Source organism: Suncus etruscus, chromosome 2 (assembly GCF_024139225.1).
Source record: "Suncus etruscus isolate mSunEtr1 chromosome 2, mSunEtr1.pri.cur, whole genome shotgun sequence".
Classification (NCBI taxonomy): Eukaryota; Metazoa; Chordata; class Mammalia; order Eulipotyphla; family Soricidae; genus Suncus; species Suncus etruscus.
The window spans coordinates 146,900,840-146,918,054 of record NC_064849.1 but is presented as its reverse complement, the minus strand read 5'-3'; the positions used below and the strand labels follow the sequence as shown (position 1 = coordinate 146,918,054).

Here is a 17,215-nt window from a genome sequence, read left to right as displayed (position 1 = left end):
TTATTTATTTATATATAATTATATAAAATATTTCAGAACTCCCAAATATAGAAAATATGAACATCATTGGTTTCAAAAATTAGGCATCATTAGGATGCAAAATGTGTCATTCATTCAATTAATCTTGCTATCCCAAATACTTAACATGAACTATAGGCAAAATATGAAGGAAATAGAAATAAATCAGTGTCCTGACTTTAGTCATGTGTATTTCATCTCTCCCCACAGACACCCTAACAAGACAGCTGAGAAATTTTTGTACTTATTTCAAAAGTTTAAGGGGCCAGTCATGTGTGTTTTACCACGTTGCTTCTTAACCATCCAGCACACAGAGAACCATATCACACAAGCACATGTTTCAGATATACTAATCAAATAGAAAACATAACAGGAGTTATAGAAAATTTGAAGAAAAGCTGGTTGGTAATAACAAAGAAAGGTGAAGTAATCTTTAAGTAAATTTGAAGCCTTTTAGATGACTGTAGTTTCAAGTGTGATCTTCTATTTCCTTGACTCAGGACTGCATTATCAGAACTATTCTACATATTCCCATCATTCTTGATGGTAATTGGGAATAATTAGAGAGAATTCACAAGCCCATAATATCAGATGCAAATTTCCAGCTCTATTTATATACTGTTTTTTATTCTAAATAATTGGCTTGCACTTGGCCATCTACTGCATTAGACAGGGAGCAATATGGAAGCAGGTACTGTCTGTCATTTTTATATCTGCTCTGCCTTTCACCAAGGTTAGTTTAAAGAAAGTGCTCCATAATGTATGAATAAATTACTCAACCTCAAAGGTAAAATTCCACATTACATTCTTCTTTTAAATTGACAAGTCTTTAGTTAGCATGCTAATGATTCTAATGTGTTGGCACATGTCTTAGATAAAAAGCCTGTTAACTAGGTGTGGTAACAGTTCACACTTAAAGGGCCTAAAGTTAAACCAACACCCAGGGTTGTCTACTTTTCAGAGCCTATAGGAAATTTATCCTACTTAAAGAATAAATAGTAAATTCACTGTCTGACCTGTTAGAGTCCTAACTTTTACAAAAGAAATAGAGCAGAGAGAATTGAATGTAACTCTTATAACTAATACACAAATATTCAAAGAGTATGATATAGGATTTAAGGAAAGGAGGCCACTGAAAAAATTCTGTTTGGCTTTTGTGCAAATTTGAAAAGACGAAGAGTGCAATACCTGGTAATATACATGCAATTATATTACACATACTGGAATCAGAAAAAAATAGTGCATGCAATTTTAAAACTGTTATTGATAATTGTTAAAATAAATAAAAAGATGCTATCATTTATGTTATTGATAATTGTTAAAATAAATAAAAAGATGCTATCATTTATACAATAAGCTAGCCAACTTTTACTCTCTACTGAAAATGTATAGGAGTAATAAATATTTTAAAAATCATAGAGGATATTTTAAAAGTCATAGACATAATTCAAATTATCATTATTACAAACTGTGTTTATAAATTATACTGCTTAGTTTTTAAAATGAAATGAAAAAAGAACTACAATATTGCATCATTTTCACGTAGCACTTTGAAAACAGACAAGAGTGAGGACAACAAGGTTTTTAAACTATTAATATATAGTACATACTTTGAGTTTTCTATATGTAGTCTGAGAATAATAGTTTACTATGCACATTGTTTAGTTAAATAACTAAATAACATGATCTTCTGAGGTGGGGAGATAGCGCAAGTGTCAGGAGAAAATGCCTTGCATACAAAAGGCCCTGAGTTCATGCCTCAACACCACATAACCACCTGGCCTTCACTGCTGAGAGGGGCATTTTTGAAGACCCCCTAGCACTGGCAGGTATGACCCTGTGGTTCCAATACCACTGGATCCAAGCAGTATACTATTGTTAAACCCTAGCACTTAACTCTTCAGCCCAGTTGGCAAAGTATTCCTAGGACTGTCCCCCAAGTCCAGGGACTCTATACAGAAATCCCACCAAAATAATTTTCTATTCATTGTACTATAGATTTCTGTGAAATAAAATCACACTAAAAATTATATAAAGCTATTCCTCGAAAATTTAAGACATGCCTCCTAGTGTTTGTGAGCAGAAATGATAACCTTAATGTATTCAGGATATGCATGGTGAACTGTTTCAAGTTACATAGCTTTAAAGCAGAGTAAATAAAAATTTTCTCATTTATAAATGAGACCATAACATTAAGTTAACAAACTTCCAGATTTTCATTATTTACACAATACTTAAGAATTTTAGGATGGGGAGAAGAAATGAACAGGGGCATTGGTGATGGGAAGGTTACTCTGGTGAAGGGGGGTGTTCTTTTTATGACTGAAACCCAATTACAATCATATTTGTAATCATGGTGTTTAAATAAAGATATTATATAAAAAATTTTGGCTATAGAAATGGATGTTAGAAACTGATGAGCATCTAGTCAAGTTCCCAAAAAACTGGAGGGACATAGAAATAACTATAAAAACCTTGGGTCACAAAAATCCTCTATTTCCTCCCTCTTCATTAAATAACAAAAGTAAAGACCCTAGGGGATAAAAGGTCAGAAGGTTGTTCATTGGTTACAGATTAGTATACTTTCTATTGATCTAAAACTTATATGAGACTAAGATCAACTGTGTTGATTACTGAGGAGGCTAAATTTAGTGTAACACACAGGGTATTTCTGTTTTTCTTTTGTTCCTATTTTGCAGTTTCTTTCCAAAACCATGAGTGCAGTAAGCAAATCCAGAAGATGTTTTTTTTATCACTTTCAAGAAGGCATAAAGAAAAAGTGCATCATCAAAGCTACCATCTCACATCTAGATAAATGTTCACTATCCCAGTTCTTGTTAAATCTCTAGTTCATTGTTTCCAATAGGAAAAAAATCATGATATCGTATCTCAGTGCTCTGGTCTCCTCATAAACATTTTCAACAATGTGCTAATATTTTCAAGGGCATAGGAAAGTTGCTTTGAGACAGAATGACAGTCTTGCTTGTTATTATGGTCCTTCTGTGGATAAGGACTGGCCAACCAGCATTCCGACCAGCATGAAGACAGGCAAGCAAAGACAGTCTTTTATGAAACCAATAGCAGTATTCCTTAGAGTTCAGAATTTCACTCTTCAACATTTTTGTAAAGAGACAATATACTCTGGATCTTCTTTTCAATGTTCTTTGCATCACAATCTACCCTGCCAATTTTCCTTTCAATGACTGCTACTTGGTAGTTCTCAAGGGAACAGACTTTTCTAACCATGAGATGATGAATCCCCAGATCATTCATTCATCCAGTGTATGAAATAAATTACCTTCCCTTGAGAGGACTATTAGCAATCACCCAAATAACTTTCTTTGGTTCAAACTGAGAAAACTGATCCACTTTCCACACACTCCTATCACTCTCACCCTAAATGTTTCCAGAAAAGTCTACATTTTCTCATCAATGTCATTACAAAAAAAATCCTACATTCCAGATTTTCCAGGATAGAAGCAAGTATTGGACTCTATGTCAGTTGTGTAGGTCTCCCAAAGTTCAAGTTGCATATAATCACTGCATCACCCTTTAAAAGCCTACAAATCATTCTCCTTCAACATGCATCCAGTGTATTTGCATGTCTGTGTACACATTTACATGTATATTTGTGTAGGAGGATATGTACATAGAGTATATAGAAGGGCAGTTGTGACATTTTAAGTGCTTGAATAAGTGCCTGCTACTATGTTGATAAAAATATTTTGCCTCCACATAGAAATATACAAATTTATAATACTCTTGAAATTGAATATTCTGGAAATACTTTGGAAATAAACTGGAAATTGAGCTCCCTCCCATTTGATCCAGTTATTCCACTCCTAGGGATATACCCTAGGAACACAAAAATACAATTCAAAAATCCCTTCCTCACACCTATATTCATTGCAGCACTATTTACAATAGCCAGACTCTGGAAACAACCAAGATGCCCTTCAACAGATGAATGGCTAAAGAAACTGGTACATATACACAATGAAATATTATGCAGCTGTCAGGAGAGATGAAGTCATGAAAATTTTCTTATACATGGATATACATGGAATCTATTATGCTGAGTGAAATAAGTCAGAGGGAGAGAAATAGACACAGAATAGTATCACTCATCTATGGGTTTTAAGAAAAATTAAAGACATTACTGTAATAAGGCCCAGAGACAATAGAGTTAAGGGCTGGGAAGGCCGGAAGGACTGGCTCACAATTTGACACTTCCCATAAAGAGTGGTGAACATTGTTAGGGAAATAACTACACTAACAACTAGCATAACAATGTTAAAGAATGAGGAAAGTATTCTACTGTTGTGATACAGGCAGAGGATTGGGAAGAGTTGGGGGGGGTCATTGGTGTTGGGAATGTTGTACTGGTGAAGGAGAGGTAATCTGATTATGACTGAAACCCAACTATGAACATGCTTGTAATCATGGTGCTTAAATAAAGATTTATATATAAAATATATTCTGAAAAAGAATTATCTACTATCTGCTATGCATTTCCAAGGTTCATTTTATTGGTACACCCCCACACTCACACAAATATAGCTTTTTTCACTGTTAGAAGAAATCACTTGATGCTGATAAAGAGATAAACAAGATTTTATTAATGTAGAAAGTGTAGAATGATAAGAAAACTAAAGAACCAATACAAACCTGACTCCTGACAGGCACCATGTCCACTTTGAATCTGACTCCATCTTCGACGACTAGCTGCCTCTCTTCATTTTCAGTAACCAGTGGCTGATCCTTTTGATCAGATGATATTAGAAATCTAACAGTCACATCTCCAAAAGTTCCAGCATGCCGGGTCACATTAATTTGAATTGTTCTACTAAAGTTCTCTGCAATAAGTATTGACTGGTGATCTGAATAGAGAGCAAACACTCCATGTGGGTCATCATTTGCAGAAACAGAGAAGCGAGTAATGCATTTTTCTGGATCCAGTTCTGCTCCTCCATCGACAGAGATAAGCTGGATCACATAATCTTCCTCTATCTCTGGTATATCATCTGGTAGTAGGTGAATATCAAAGTTCACCTCACTCTTTCCATCAGAAATAGTAAAAAATCCTTTAGTAGAAAGAAAGTCTCCAGTAATGTCAAACTCACTACTTAATTCCCAAGAAACCTAAAATTAAAAGAGAATATCCAAGTAATTTAATTCTGTATATTGAAGGGAAATCCTTTAAATTAGTTTTCCTTCAAAATATATAAAAATGCAATTTTGTATCATTATATTAAAGTTAAACTCTTCAAGTGTATAGTATAAAAAATAAAGTAACTCTTTCAGGGGCCGAGCAATGGCGCAGTGATAGGGCATTTGCCTTGCAGGTGGCTGACCCGGTAGAACCTCGGTTCAATCCCTGAGTGTCCCATATGGTCTCCCAAGCAGGAGAGATTTCTGAGCGCAAAGCCAGGAGTAACCTGTAAGCATCACCGGGTGTGGTTCAAAATCAAAAAAAAAAAAAAAAGGTAACTCTTTCAGTTTATTACATGCGATTTTCAGGATTATAAATTAGAAAACCTTATTTTACCTGCTTTTATACTAATAATATTTTTGAATACATATAGAGAAGCAAATTAACTTAAAATGCCAGATCCACAAAAACACACGATAGTGAAACATAGACAATACTTGAAGGCTAAAAAGTAAGTATATATATTCTGATTATTTAACCGAAACTGGTTTTGGTTTATTTCCCTCCTGCTTCAGGGATTATGCCACACTTGGAGTTGCTCAGGTTTACTCCTGGCTGTACACTCAGGGATCACTCCTAGCAGAGTTTAGAGACTATATATGGTACATGTGAAGGATTAAAATCAAATTAGCCACATGTAATAAATACCCAAATGACCCTTGACCTCAAAAAGGTTACCTATTCCTGTTTAGACAGCCTGATGATCTAGCTACAAAAGTACCACCCCCCAAAGTTCTGTCAATAAACATCCAAATGCAACCTCTTAGAAAATAAATTACATTAAGTTAAGCCTTGATGAATATCAAAGTTTATACTCAAAAAAAAAATCACTGAGAGGTTTAAGTAGAATTAGCTTCATATTATAATAAACAAAAAATTCAACATAGTTCATAATCTTCATATTAAGCCAGGGGTCTCAAACTCATGGCCCGCAGGCCGTTTGTGGCCCTCCGTACAACATTTTGTGGCCTGTGGCCGGCCTTCAAATATTGCAGTATTCGTGATTATTCCCTTACCAAATAATCACAATAAAAATCGCATTAGTAAGAAAAATCGCATTAAACATTTGTATACCCCGAGCAGTTTTGTTAGGGGTATGCAAATGTTTAATGCGATTTTTTGCGATTTTTTTCTTACTAATGCGATTTTTTATTGCGAATATTCGGTAAGCGAAATCCCTTATGAGGCCCTGCCTCACCCCGACTTTGCCTCCTGTGGTCCTCAGGTAAATTGTGTTTGAGACCCCTGTATCAAGTGAATAAAAATCCTTCTAATAATTTGCAAATGCCCTTTTTTAGAAAGATAGCTGAGTCTGACACTTTCTAGGAAAGTGTAAAAATGCTTAAATAAACATTCTTTAAAAATTCATTTCTATTGAGGTTGGAGCAGTAGTACAGCGGGTAGAGCGTTTGCCTTGCATGTGGCCAACCCATATTTAATCCTGGCATCCCATCTTATTCTCCAAGCCCACCAAGAGTGATTGCTGAACTCAGTCAGGAGTAACATCAGAGCACCACCGGGTATGACCCAAAAACCACATGCACACACAATAGATAGATAGATAGATAGATAGATAGATAGATAGATAGATAGATAGATAGATAGATAGATAGATAGGTAGGTAGGTAGGTAGGTAGGTAGGTAGGTAGGTAGGTAGATAGATAGATGATAGATAGATAGATCGATAGATAGATAGATAGATAGATAAATGATAGATAGGTAGATAGATAGATATAGATAGATAGATAGATAGATAGATAGATAGATAGATAGATAGATAGATAGATAGATAGATAGATAGATAGATAGGTAGGTAGGTAGGTAGGTAGGTAGGTAGGTAGGTAGGTAGATAGATAGATAGATAGATAGATAGATAGATAGATAGATAGATAGATAGATAGATAGATAGATAGATAGATAGATAAATGATAGATAGGTAGATAGATAGATAGATAGATGATAGATAGATGGATAGATAGATAGATAGATAGATAGATAGATAGATAGATAGATAGATAGATAGATAGATAGATAGATAACCAGACAAATAAACCTCTTGTTTCTTAAGCTTATAAAAAGTACTGGAACAGTTTTTCTCTTCTTTCCAGCTGCCATCTGTTAGGAAAATTCTTCCTCCACTTAAAAATAACTATAAAATGATACATTACATGTATGTTTAGTGAATAAAATGTGAAATCTTTTGCTTCAAAGTGAATGAAACAAGAGGCTGTCATGTTAAATGTCAAACAAAAAGAAAGACAAATACAAAATAACCCCACTCTTATTTGGTAAATGTGATGGAATAATGCAAGGGTATAGACACTTTTTGTTTGTTTGTTTGTTTGTTTTGGGGGGCCACACCCATTTGATGCTCAGGGGTTACTCCTGGCTAAGCACTCAGAAATTGCCCCTGGCTTGGGGGGACCACATGGGACGCCTGGGGGATCGAATTGCGGGCCCACGGTCCTTCCTTGGCTATCACTTGCAAGGCAGACACCTTACCTCTAGTGCCACCTCACCGGCCCCATATAGACACTTTCTAATGGCATTAAATCTATTGACTTTAACAAAAGAATTAAAATTACCAAGAAGTGGGGGAATGGATTTGGTGGGAAATTGGAAATGAGTAGTTGGAGGGCTAGAAGTGATATCAGGAAAGTGGTAGATAGTCTTGGGCATTTTGATGGTGGTGAAGGTACAGTAAGTCTGTACATCAAAAGCACAAATATCAAGTATTAACACTATAATAACAATGATGTTTGACAATATTAATAGTAGTAGTAAATTATACCGTAATCTCTCCAAGGGTACCCTTAACTCTTTTAACAAAGAAAGTTATGATCAGAGGTCCTTCCAAAGCTGAAGGCTCCAAATAAGTCTTCTCAATTAAAGACTCTGGAGCAAACAGAACCACTCCATTTGGATCACCAAACTTTTGTATCTAAAAATAGACACAGAAAGCTAAATGAATCACAAATACAACATGTATGTATAAAATTATAGTATCCAGCATATTGATACACAAAGAAGTTAAGGAAAGAAAGGCCATAGAAAGCACACTTAAATATATTCCCCCTAGATAACTGTCTTTTTTCTATATTAGATTGGTTTTGATGCCCCACACCCAGCAGATAATCAAAAATGATCTCTAACTCTGAACTATGGGATATCTCCTAAGTGATGGATCTTGGCTCCAGAGACCTAATGTAGTGTCAGGAATTGAATTCAGGTCAGCCAGCCACATTCAAGGCAAACGCTTACTGTTCTTTATTTCTTGTTTTAGTTATCTGACTTTTAAAATATCTTTTTTTGACATATTTATTTTTATCAGAAACATGTTCATGATTACTCCCCCAAAATAATAGCAATGTGTCCAGAAAAGTATCCAAACTTTGTAGAATCCCCAAAGGAGTATGTTTAATTTTGCTTTATTTGCCTCATGTTTCACTTCATTTAACCAATTAATGCTAACTTCTTTCTACTCATGATATAATGGGAAAGATGCAAAGGTACCATAATGGATAATTGTATGTATCAATCTAAGTATGCTACTATAGTCTGTCTATAGTCTAACTGTTCAGCCAAACACTAATTTTGATTTGGCTGAAACTATATTTGACAAATATGATCAATATTTACTAACAGTTAACTTTATGAAAAGCTTATCCTCCAAAATATTAGTAGACTTCATCCAATAAGTTGGAAGACTTATAGACAAAAATTAAAGTTTCCAAAATAAGAAATTCTACTTTAGAATTACAACTTAGGAATCTGCTTGAGTTTCTAAGTACTGACAGTCCTCATAAAAGCAAATTCAAGAACACAACCACAGCTTTAATCTGAGGTCATGCTGCCTGCCTGTCCTATTCATCCTTCCGCACCACAATCATGAGCAAATAACTTAGACCTACTTTCTCTCACTCTCCATATTTTTCTGACTCTCCCCCCCTACATTACTCTCCAGGGTTTTCTGTAATTGTTGGACATAGAAATCCATATCAAACATGTTAGATTTACATCCCATTCACTGCATCACTGTGTTTTTAATTTAGTATTTAAAAAATTGCTGAGTACATAATTAACATAATTTTACAAAGTTTGACAGTAAAATAAGATTTAGGCTGATTTTATAGCATTCAATGCAACATAAGCCACTAGAAGTTAACAAATACAAATATATTTTTGACAAACTATTGTAGAAAAATAAACAAACTTACTATTAATGTAACATCTTTAGCTCTGGGTTCTAGTTTAGCTTCTCCTTTAACAAGGTTAAGTTTAATGATGAAAGCCTCTTCAACTTCAACTTCTTCATGAGCATAGATAGTTAAAGTTATGGTCCTGATGCCACTTTCCCCTTCTCCAAAAAAGAAGGACCCACTCACAGGTTCTGCAATGTCTCTGTTCTGTGGTGGCAAAGCTTCCTGGGAATTAGGTCCCACTATTTCCCAGTTCACCTACAGAATATTCGTTTTAAGAGCAGTTATCAGTCAAAAGTAATTATTTTTCAGACTACTCTCTTTATTTTGGGGGGTTGGGTCACACCCAGCAGTGTTCAGGGGTTACTCTTGGCTCTATGCTCAGAAATCGCCCCTGGCAGGCACAGGGGACCATATGGGATGTTGGGGTTCGAACTACCGTCCTTCTGCACGCAAGGCAAATGTCCTACCTCCAGTCTATCTCTCCAGACCCCATGATGATTACTCCTAAGATAATCTTCCCACAAATTCCTGGAGGTATTTAATAATAAAATTTGTAAATATTAAGTACAAACCTAAAGAATATCCTTTTTTAAGGAAAACAATGTCTAGGGCCAGAGATATGACTCAATGGATGGAGCACATGTTTTACATGAAGAGAGTACACGTTTGATTCCTGCCACTACAAGGTTTTTTGAACACAGCCAGTAGTAACCCCAACCCCAAAGTTGGAAGAAACCCCTAACTACCATTGGGTACAATAAAAAAAGAAGAGATAACAAAAGACAATGTATATGATGAAAATATGCTGAAATTCTGAAATACCTGCTTATATATATGTGTGTGTATATACATGTGTGTATATATTATATGTGTGTATAACTACACCACTGCCTTACTCTTTTTGCCACAAGAAAAGGGTATGGGATATGTAATCTCTTCCAATTTTCAACTTAACAAATTGCAAGTGTAACAAAATAAAAGTTGAGAAGTGGTTACTATAAGAAAAATATTTTTCATTTATAACTTATGCATTTTAGAAATTTCTATAAATTTATATTCCATGTTTTTCATATCAATAATGATACTTCTTTATAAAATGCTTAAAATTATATTTACAATAGCTTAGAAGTTATAATCTTATCTAAATTTATGCTGCAATATAAAAACTTACTAATCACTACCACCAAAATACCCTCAACCCTGCACCACATCTAGTTTGTTCTTCTAGCCACTCATCCCCTGAGCCCCCACTCGTAATTGGTTCTTTAACTGTCATGACTTGACATGGTTTAGTACTTTGTTCTTAACCTGTCATTCCAGATTCGAGTGAACTCACCCTATATTTATCCTTTTTCCTCTAACTTATTTAACTTAACTTGATACCATTTTATTGTTCCAGAATCTCTGTGTGGGAATAAAAACCAGGCCTATCTTGTTCACCAATTCTCAGTGTATAAAGAGGGGCATGGGACATGAAAAGCATTCCCCCTAAAATTGAGGGGCAGGTAAGATAATCCAAAGATCTGGAGGACATGGGTTGCATACAGAGACCCTGTTTTCACTACCTGATACTGTATGGTCCTCCAAACACTACAAGCTAGGCATTAAGAGCTACTGAAACCATGGTGCTCACCCAGCCAGAGTGACAGGTTCAAGCACCAACCTTCAACCTCTGAGCACCATTTGGGAGACCTCCTCCCCAAATAGAATTAAGTTAATAAAGTGTACCATAATTTCTTTTTTTTTTTTTTTTTTTGGTTTTTGGGCCACACCCGTTTGACGCTCAGGGGTTATTCCTGGCTATGCACTCAGAAATCGCCCCTGGCTTGGGGGGACCATATGGGACGCCGGGGGATCGAACCGCGGTCCGTCCTACGCTAGCGCTTGCAAGGCAGACACCATATCTCTAGCGCCACCTTCCCGGCCCCCCATAATTTCTTATTATATTTTTAACTTGCTCTACAAGTTCCAGGAGAAAGGTTGTATGCTCCACACTTTTTTTTTTAATTTCAAAAGGCTTAGAAGTTATTTTATACATTTGATATTTGATAAATACTATTTGATTGTGAAAAAGTAATCTGGAGAAAAAGAAAATCGACCACCATACTCAATATAACAGAAGTACCTGAATCTCTCCCAGAAGTCCTCCAGTCCGCTCCAGAACCAAGAATAACGTTATTGTGGAATTGGGATTAGGAACAGAAATTTTGCTTTGATTGAGAAATCTGACCACACCAAAGGGAGAATCACTCTTGGCGATTGTGATTCTGCTCACAAGGTGGCGCCCAAGGATCGCTCCACCAGTAGCGCCTACCAGCAGAATTTCAATGGGCTCGGCAAATTCACTGAATAACAAGAGAAAACAATTCTGAGTCTAAACATATTAAAGTGCTTCTTAAATCCAAATAACTAGTCATTTTCCAAATTGGTCATACATATTCAAGGAAGAGTATCACACAGCAAGTGGTAAGAATAGGATGTTCAGCTAAAAGCATGAATGAACAACTATATTACTGAACCTACAATAGTTATTAGCCTTTCCCCCCTCCTGTTTAATTGCCAATATATTAAAGAAATGGATTGTGGATGTTTCCATGTTTTTATTAGACTTTAAAATCTAAAAAAAAATTATTTCCTCTTTTGAAAAACAAAAAAAAAAGCGTATAGAATCTCAGTGAGTATTCTAGCCCTCTTTTCTCCATAAAACACAAAATATCCCAAAAAATTCTTATTTGTTTTTCATAGGCACACACTTTCAAGCATACTTAACTTTACTGAGTTTTAAAATATATTTTTTAAATTTAAGATGTGTAGCAACTCTATGTTGTCTATGTGTGTCATGTCTGTGAATACGTTTGTTACTTCACTTCAATGTCAGATTTAATTCAGATAAAAATACTATATTTTATACATAATGCTGTTGCATATTATATTTCAATTATTTGTCATAAGATTTGGTCAATGACAGGCAACATATATGATGGTAGTCCAAATAACTATAATACATTATAGATGTATAGTAAACTATGGCATATTCACATAAAGAAGAAATTTTAGATAAGAATATATTTCTATTTTTTAAAAGTTTATTTATTACTTGATTGGTATTGGGCTACATCCGGCAATGCTCAGGGGTTACTCCTGACTCTGAGCTCAGAAATTGCTCCTGGCAAGCTTGGGGGACCATATGGGATGCTAGGAATTGAATCTGGTCTGTCCCAGGTTGGCTACATGCAAGGCAAATGCCCTTCTGCTGTGTTATCTCTCCAGCCCCAGGATATATTTCTGAAATATGTACATTGCCAAAGACACAAAACTGTATAGCATAAATGTAATTTTAATATACCCTGTGAGAGCAAAAATTCACATGATTGAGTAATAAGAAATTAGGACTATGGAGCTGGAACGATGGAGTAGTGGTACGGTGTTTGCCTTGCATGTGGCTGACCCAGGATGGACTGCAGTTTGATCCCCCAAGGTCCCATATGATACCCCAAGCCAGCAGCGATTTCTGAGCGCATAGCCGGGGTGGCCCCTGAGCGTCACCAGGTGTGGCCCAAAAATTAAAAAAAATGAAAGTAAAGAAATCAGGACTGGAGAAATTGGACAGTGGATAGGGCTCTTGTGTCTTGCAAAATAGCTGAATTGAGTTTAGTCCCCAGCACCCCAGGCTCCTGAGCACAGAGCCAAGAGTAAGCCTTGAGCACCACCAATGTGGACCACAAACAAACAAATAAAAACAGCTAATTATTTGGAATGAAACCCAAAGTGTCTCCAAGGTGTACCCATTATCTAATTTTTTATTATCAAAGCAAAATGTATTTTAGGAATAAAATTCAATGTTTATTTTTTATAAGTACCAATTATACTTGAAATATCACTGATTTACCTTTCATCATCATCAACAATGGTGACATTTATAAAACTTAAGTTCTGCCCATGCTGAAAGGTGACTGAAGTACCAAGTAGTACATAATCGACACCTCCAGGAACTGCGGAGGAACTCTGAGAGATGAAATCTGCTGTCACATGGCCGTAAGTTCCACGAAGCCTAACGACTGGAATCATGATCATTCCAACATCTTCTTCCACTGTAAGAAGATTTTGGAATTAACTAGTACATCAGTCAAATTTTTCTAAGATCAAATTAAATTAAAATGGCAAGATATATAATGCTACATTATAGCACAAACTCAATTTTTCTATTAACTTATTTATCTTTTTTAAATTTGTACAAAATGTCAGCAATCAAAAGTCACCACATGAGTACAACCAAAAATCAATCACATATTATATTTTTTAAAAATCACAGTAGCTAGCAGACAGAGTCTCTGAAAGTCACATGCATGTATGTTCCCCAAGATAGGTGGCCACAGCATAAATGGAGGTGAAGGAAGCAATCAGTTGAAGAAATCCAGCTGCACTACCTGTCATGAATGTGGGGTAATCAGACAGACCCTACTGAAGAAGAACCAAGAATGTGGATACAATACACAATAAAAATCAGTTCAAAAATCAGACAGATAGTGAAAGACTGCACTACTTGCAGATCTTGAGTTCCAGGGAGGAAAAAACCTGATTCTAGACTCTTGGTGTGTGTGTTTCAAGCTAGTAGCATCTAAAATAATTAAGTCCTCTAACATTCCCCCTCTCCCCGAATAATATTTTAGGACATTTTAGAGATTGGAGTGTGGACAAGAGGCAAAGAGGAATAGGAGTGCATTAAACTGGAAAGAACTGACTAGCTCTTTCTTTAAGCTGTTTCCCTCCCCAATCCAACTAGCAACACTATGATCAATTGTGATTATCAATCTCATAATTTTCATTAATCTCTTAATCCCCATCATAGCTATAAAAACAAAGAAGAATTCCAAAACTAAAGCTACACACGAGAAAAAAAGGAAGCCAACACAAATCTTTAAGTATATAATTTTACAAACATAAAAATAAAATGGAATTATTCAAAGAACAGGACACATCAGCAGAGAACAAACTTAAAGACAGAGAATTAGAGTAGCAAAAAATAAAGAGCCATCTTACAAAAACCTCAAAAAATTAATTTCAACCAAACCAAGAGATGTATATATGTACATAAACATACACATACAAATATACATATGTATATATATCATATATATATAAAAGAGATAAAGAACACCAAGCACAGGACTATCTCAGTGACGAGGTTAAAGATACTCTGATATAGAGATGTGTGAAGATCACATTGAATGAAATTCAATCTAACACAGAAAACATAACAAACAGATTTAATCATACAGAAAAAAAAGTAGTACAATAAAAGAATAACAATAATGACTCATGGAAGTAGAGAGAGAAATAAAATTGGGTAAAATGGAAAAAGTCAACAAGAAGTATCAGACAGGGGCAGAGCCATAGCACAGCAGTAGGGCATTTGCCTTGCAAATAGCTGATCCAGGATGGACCTTGGTTCGATCCCCAGTGTCCCATATGGTGTCCCCTGAGCCAGGGGTGATTTCTGAGTGCATAGCCAAGCGTAAACCCTGAGTGTCACTACAGAGCTATGGAGTACCACAGCAGCCCTTCCCCACCAATTATTCTAGGCTACTTTACCATTATCCAATGTTTTACCCTGCCTCCCTATATCCCCAGGCTCCAGATCTTATTGCTCTTTTCTCAATATTTTCCCCCCACTGGAGATTATTTAATTCTTTTCTTTGTTTTTCTATTAGACTCTCTATATAAGTTACATCACCTGATATTTATCTTTGATTTTTTGACTCACTACATTCAGAATGACACTTTCCAATTCCATCCAGGTAGCAGCAAAGTGCATAAGTTCATTTTTTCTCATAGTTGAATAGTATTCCACTGTTTACACATATCACAATTTCTTTATCTACTTAATCTATTCTTGGGCACTTGAATTGTTTCCAGATCTTGACTAAAATAAGTAGTGTTCAATGAACTTAAGAGTACATGGCTTTTGGATTAAAATATTTGAGTGCTTTAGATAGATTCTCAAGATTGGAATCACAGGGTCACATTGCTATATTTGTGAGTCTCCAAACTGTTTTTACGGAGTGGCTTCACAATGTTCAGTTGGGGCCGGAAAGATAGCACAGCAGTGTTTGTCTTGCAAGCTGCCAAACCAGGACCTAAGGTGGTTGGTTTGAATCCCGGTGTCCCATATGGTCCCCCATACCTGCCAGGAGCTATTTCTGATCAAATAGCCAGGAGTAACCCCTGAGCACCGCCTGGTGTGGCCCAAAAACCAAAAAAAAAAAGACCACAATATTCTGTCCTCCATATAGTGGAGGACACATCCCTGCCAGCACTTAATGGTTCCAGCATTTGTCATACAGATCATTTGCTGACATAAAGTGGTATGCCACTGTCATATTGATTTACATTTCCATAATAGTGCTGATGAACATTTTTCATGTGCATATTGTTCTTTTTGTTTGTGTGTTTTGGCCATAACCAGTAGTGCTTTGCACAGGAATTCCTCTTGGCAGGGCTTAGGTACCATACACTGTGCAGGGAACAAACCCATATTGGTCACATACCAGGTAGGATCCTTACCCAGTGTAGTATTGCTCTAGCCTAGATATGTTTATTTTTTAATATATGCAAAGTATACCTTTGAATAAAATTTATAAAAAGCAGTGAACTAGGGTGGGGAAAAAAAAGCAGTGAACTAGAGGAGAAAAAATAAAGCTAAATACTCTGCTTCAGCATAAAAAGAGTATTCATGATCTTAGACAGGATTAAGAACTGTTTTGCGAGCTGGAGTGATAGTGCAGCGGGATGGCATTTGCCTTGTACATGGCTGACCCAGGACAGACCTCATTTTGATTCCTGATGTCCCATACGGTCCCCCAAGCCAGGAACAATTTATGAGCACATTGCCAGGAATAACCCCTGAGCATCACCGGGTGTGGTTCAAAATCCAAAAAAAAAAAGAATTTTTTTTTAAAAAAAGATGATTAGAAATACAGCTACTACAGAATGCAGTCCAATAAACTATTATAAAGTTGAGTCACTAAATGATAAATATGCACTAATTTTAGTCACAAAGAAATTAAGTACAACATAATCATAGATATTATTTATAATGATTAAAGTAAAAACTTTACGTGATCATAAAATAATTTTTACAAATTTTCTCATCCTAACCATCCCATTTTGTTACATGCAAGTTTTAAAACTGCCCAAAATAAGCTCAAAAATATTTTAAAGTAAACATAAATTTATAAAAAAAAAAGATGTAATAAAAATCATACAAAATATTTTCCACCAAACTAAGAAAATTTACATAAGAAGTTCAAAGGAAAAATGCCACGGCCAGACACTACCATTAAGAAAGTGATAGTAAATCTGGAAAATTAGTAAACATACCTTCAAAGGCAGTATACTTCGAGTCAAATTCAATGATTCCTTCAACATTATCATTTCTCAGTATAATGATTCGGACAATGGAGATATTTCCTATTTCAGGAGGTTGATCAATTTGGAGTCCATTTTCTTGGATCATGAAATCATACCCTCTTGCATAGTCATGAAAAATAAAGTAAAATAAACTGAGTCTATAATTGCTTAGACAAAATTGCAAGTGTATTCTAAGCTTGATTAGATATTATAAGCTTTTAAAGTCCCCCAACACAAAAATTCCTCTTTTTGTCACCTAAAACGATGCTTGAAACAGATTTTGATAATGTTTCCAATTATTACTGCCTGCATGAAACCAAAATAATATGAATTTATTAAACTCGGGCAATAAGAAAATAATAAACCATTAGAA

At 35.5% G+C, this 17,215-nt stretch overlaps 1 protein-coding gene across 1 annotated transcript in view; it reads right to left on the bottom strand.

The window, feature by feature from the left end:
• The window catches only part of ADGRV1 (adhesion G protein-coupled receptor V1), a 322,278-nt gene that overhangs the window by 145,264 nt on the left and 159,799 nt on the right, over positions 1-17,215 (bottom strand). The window contains 6 exon segments of the mRNA XM_049769107.1: positions 4,687-5,160; positions 8,022-8,171; positions 9,448-9,687; positions 11,558-11,777; positions 13,322-13,523; positions 16,813-16,961. Of these exon segments, the coding sequence (XP_049625064.1) occupies positions 4,687-5,160; positions 8,022-8,171; positions 9,448-9,687; positions 11,558-11,777; positions 13,322-13,523; positions 16,813-16,961 (1,435 nt within the window).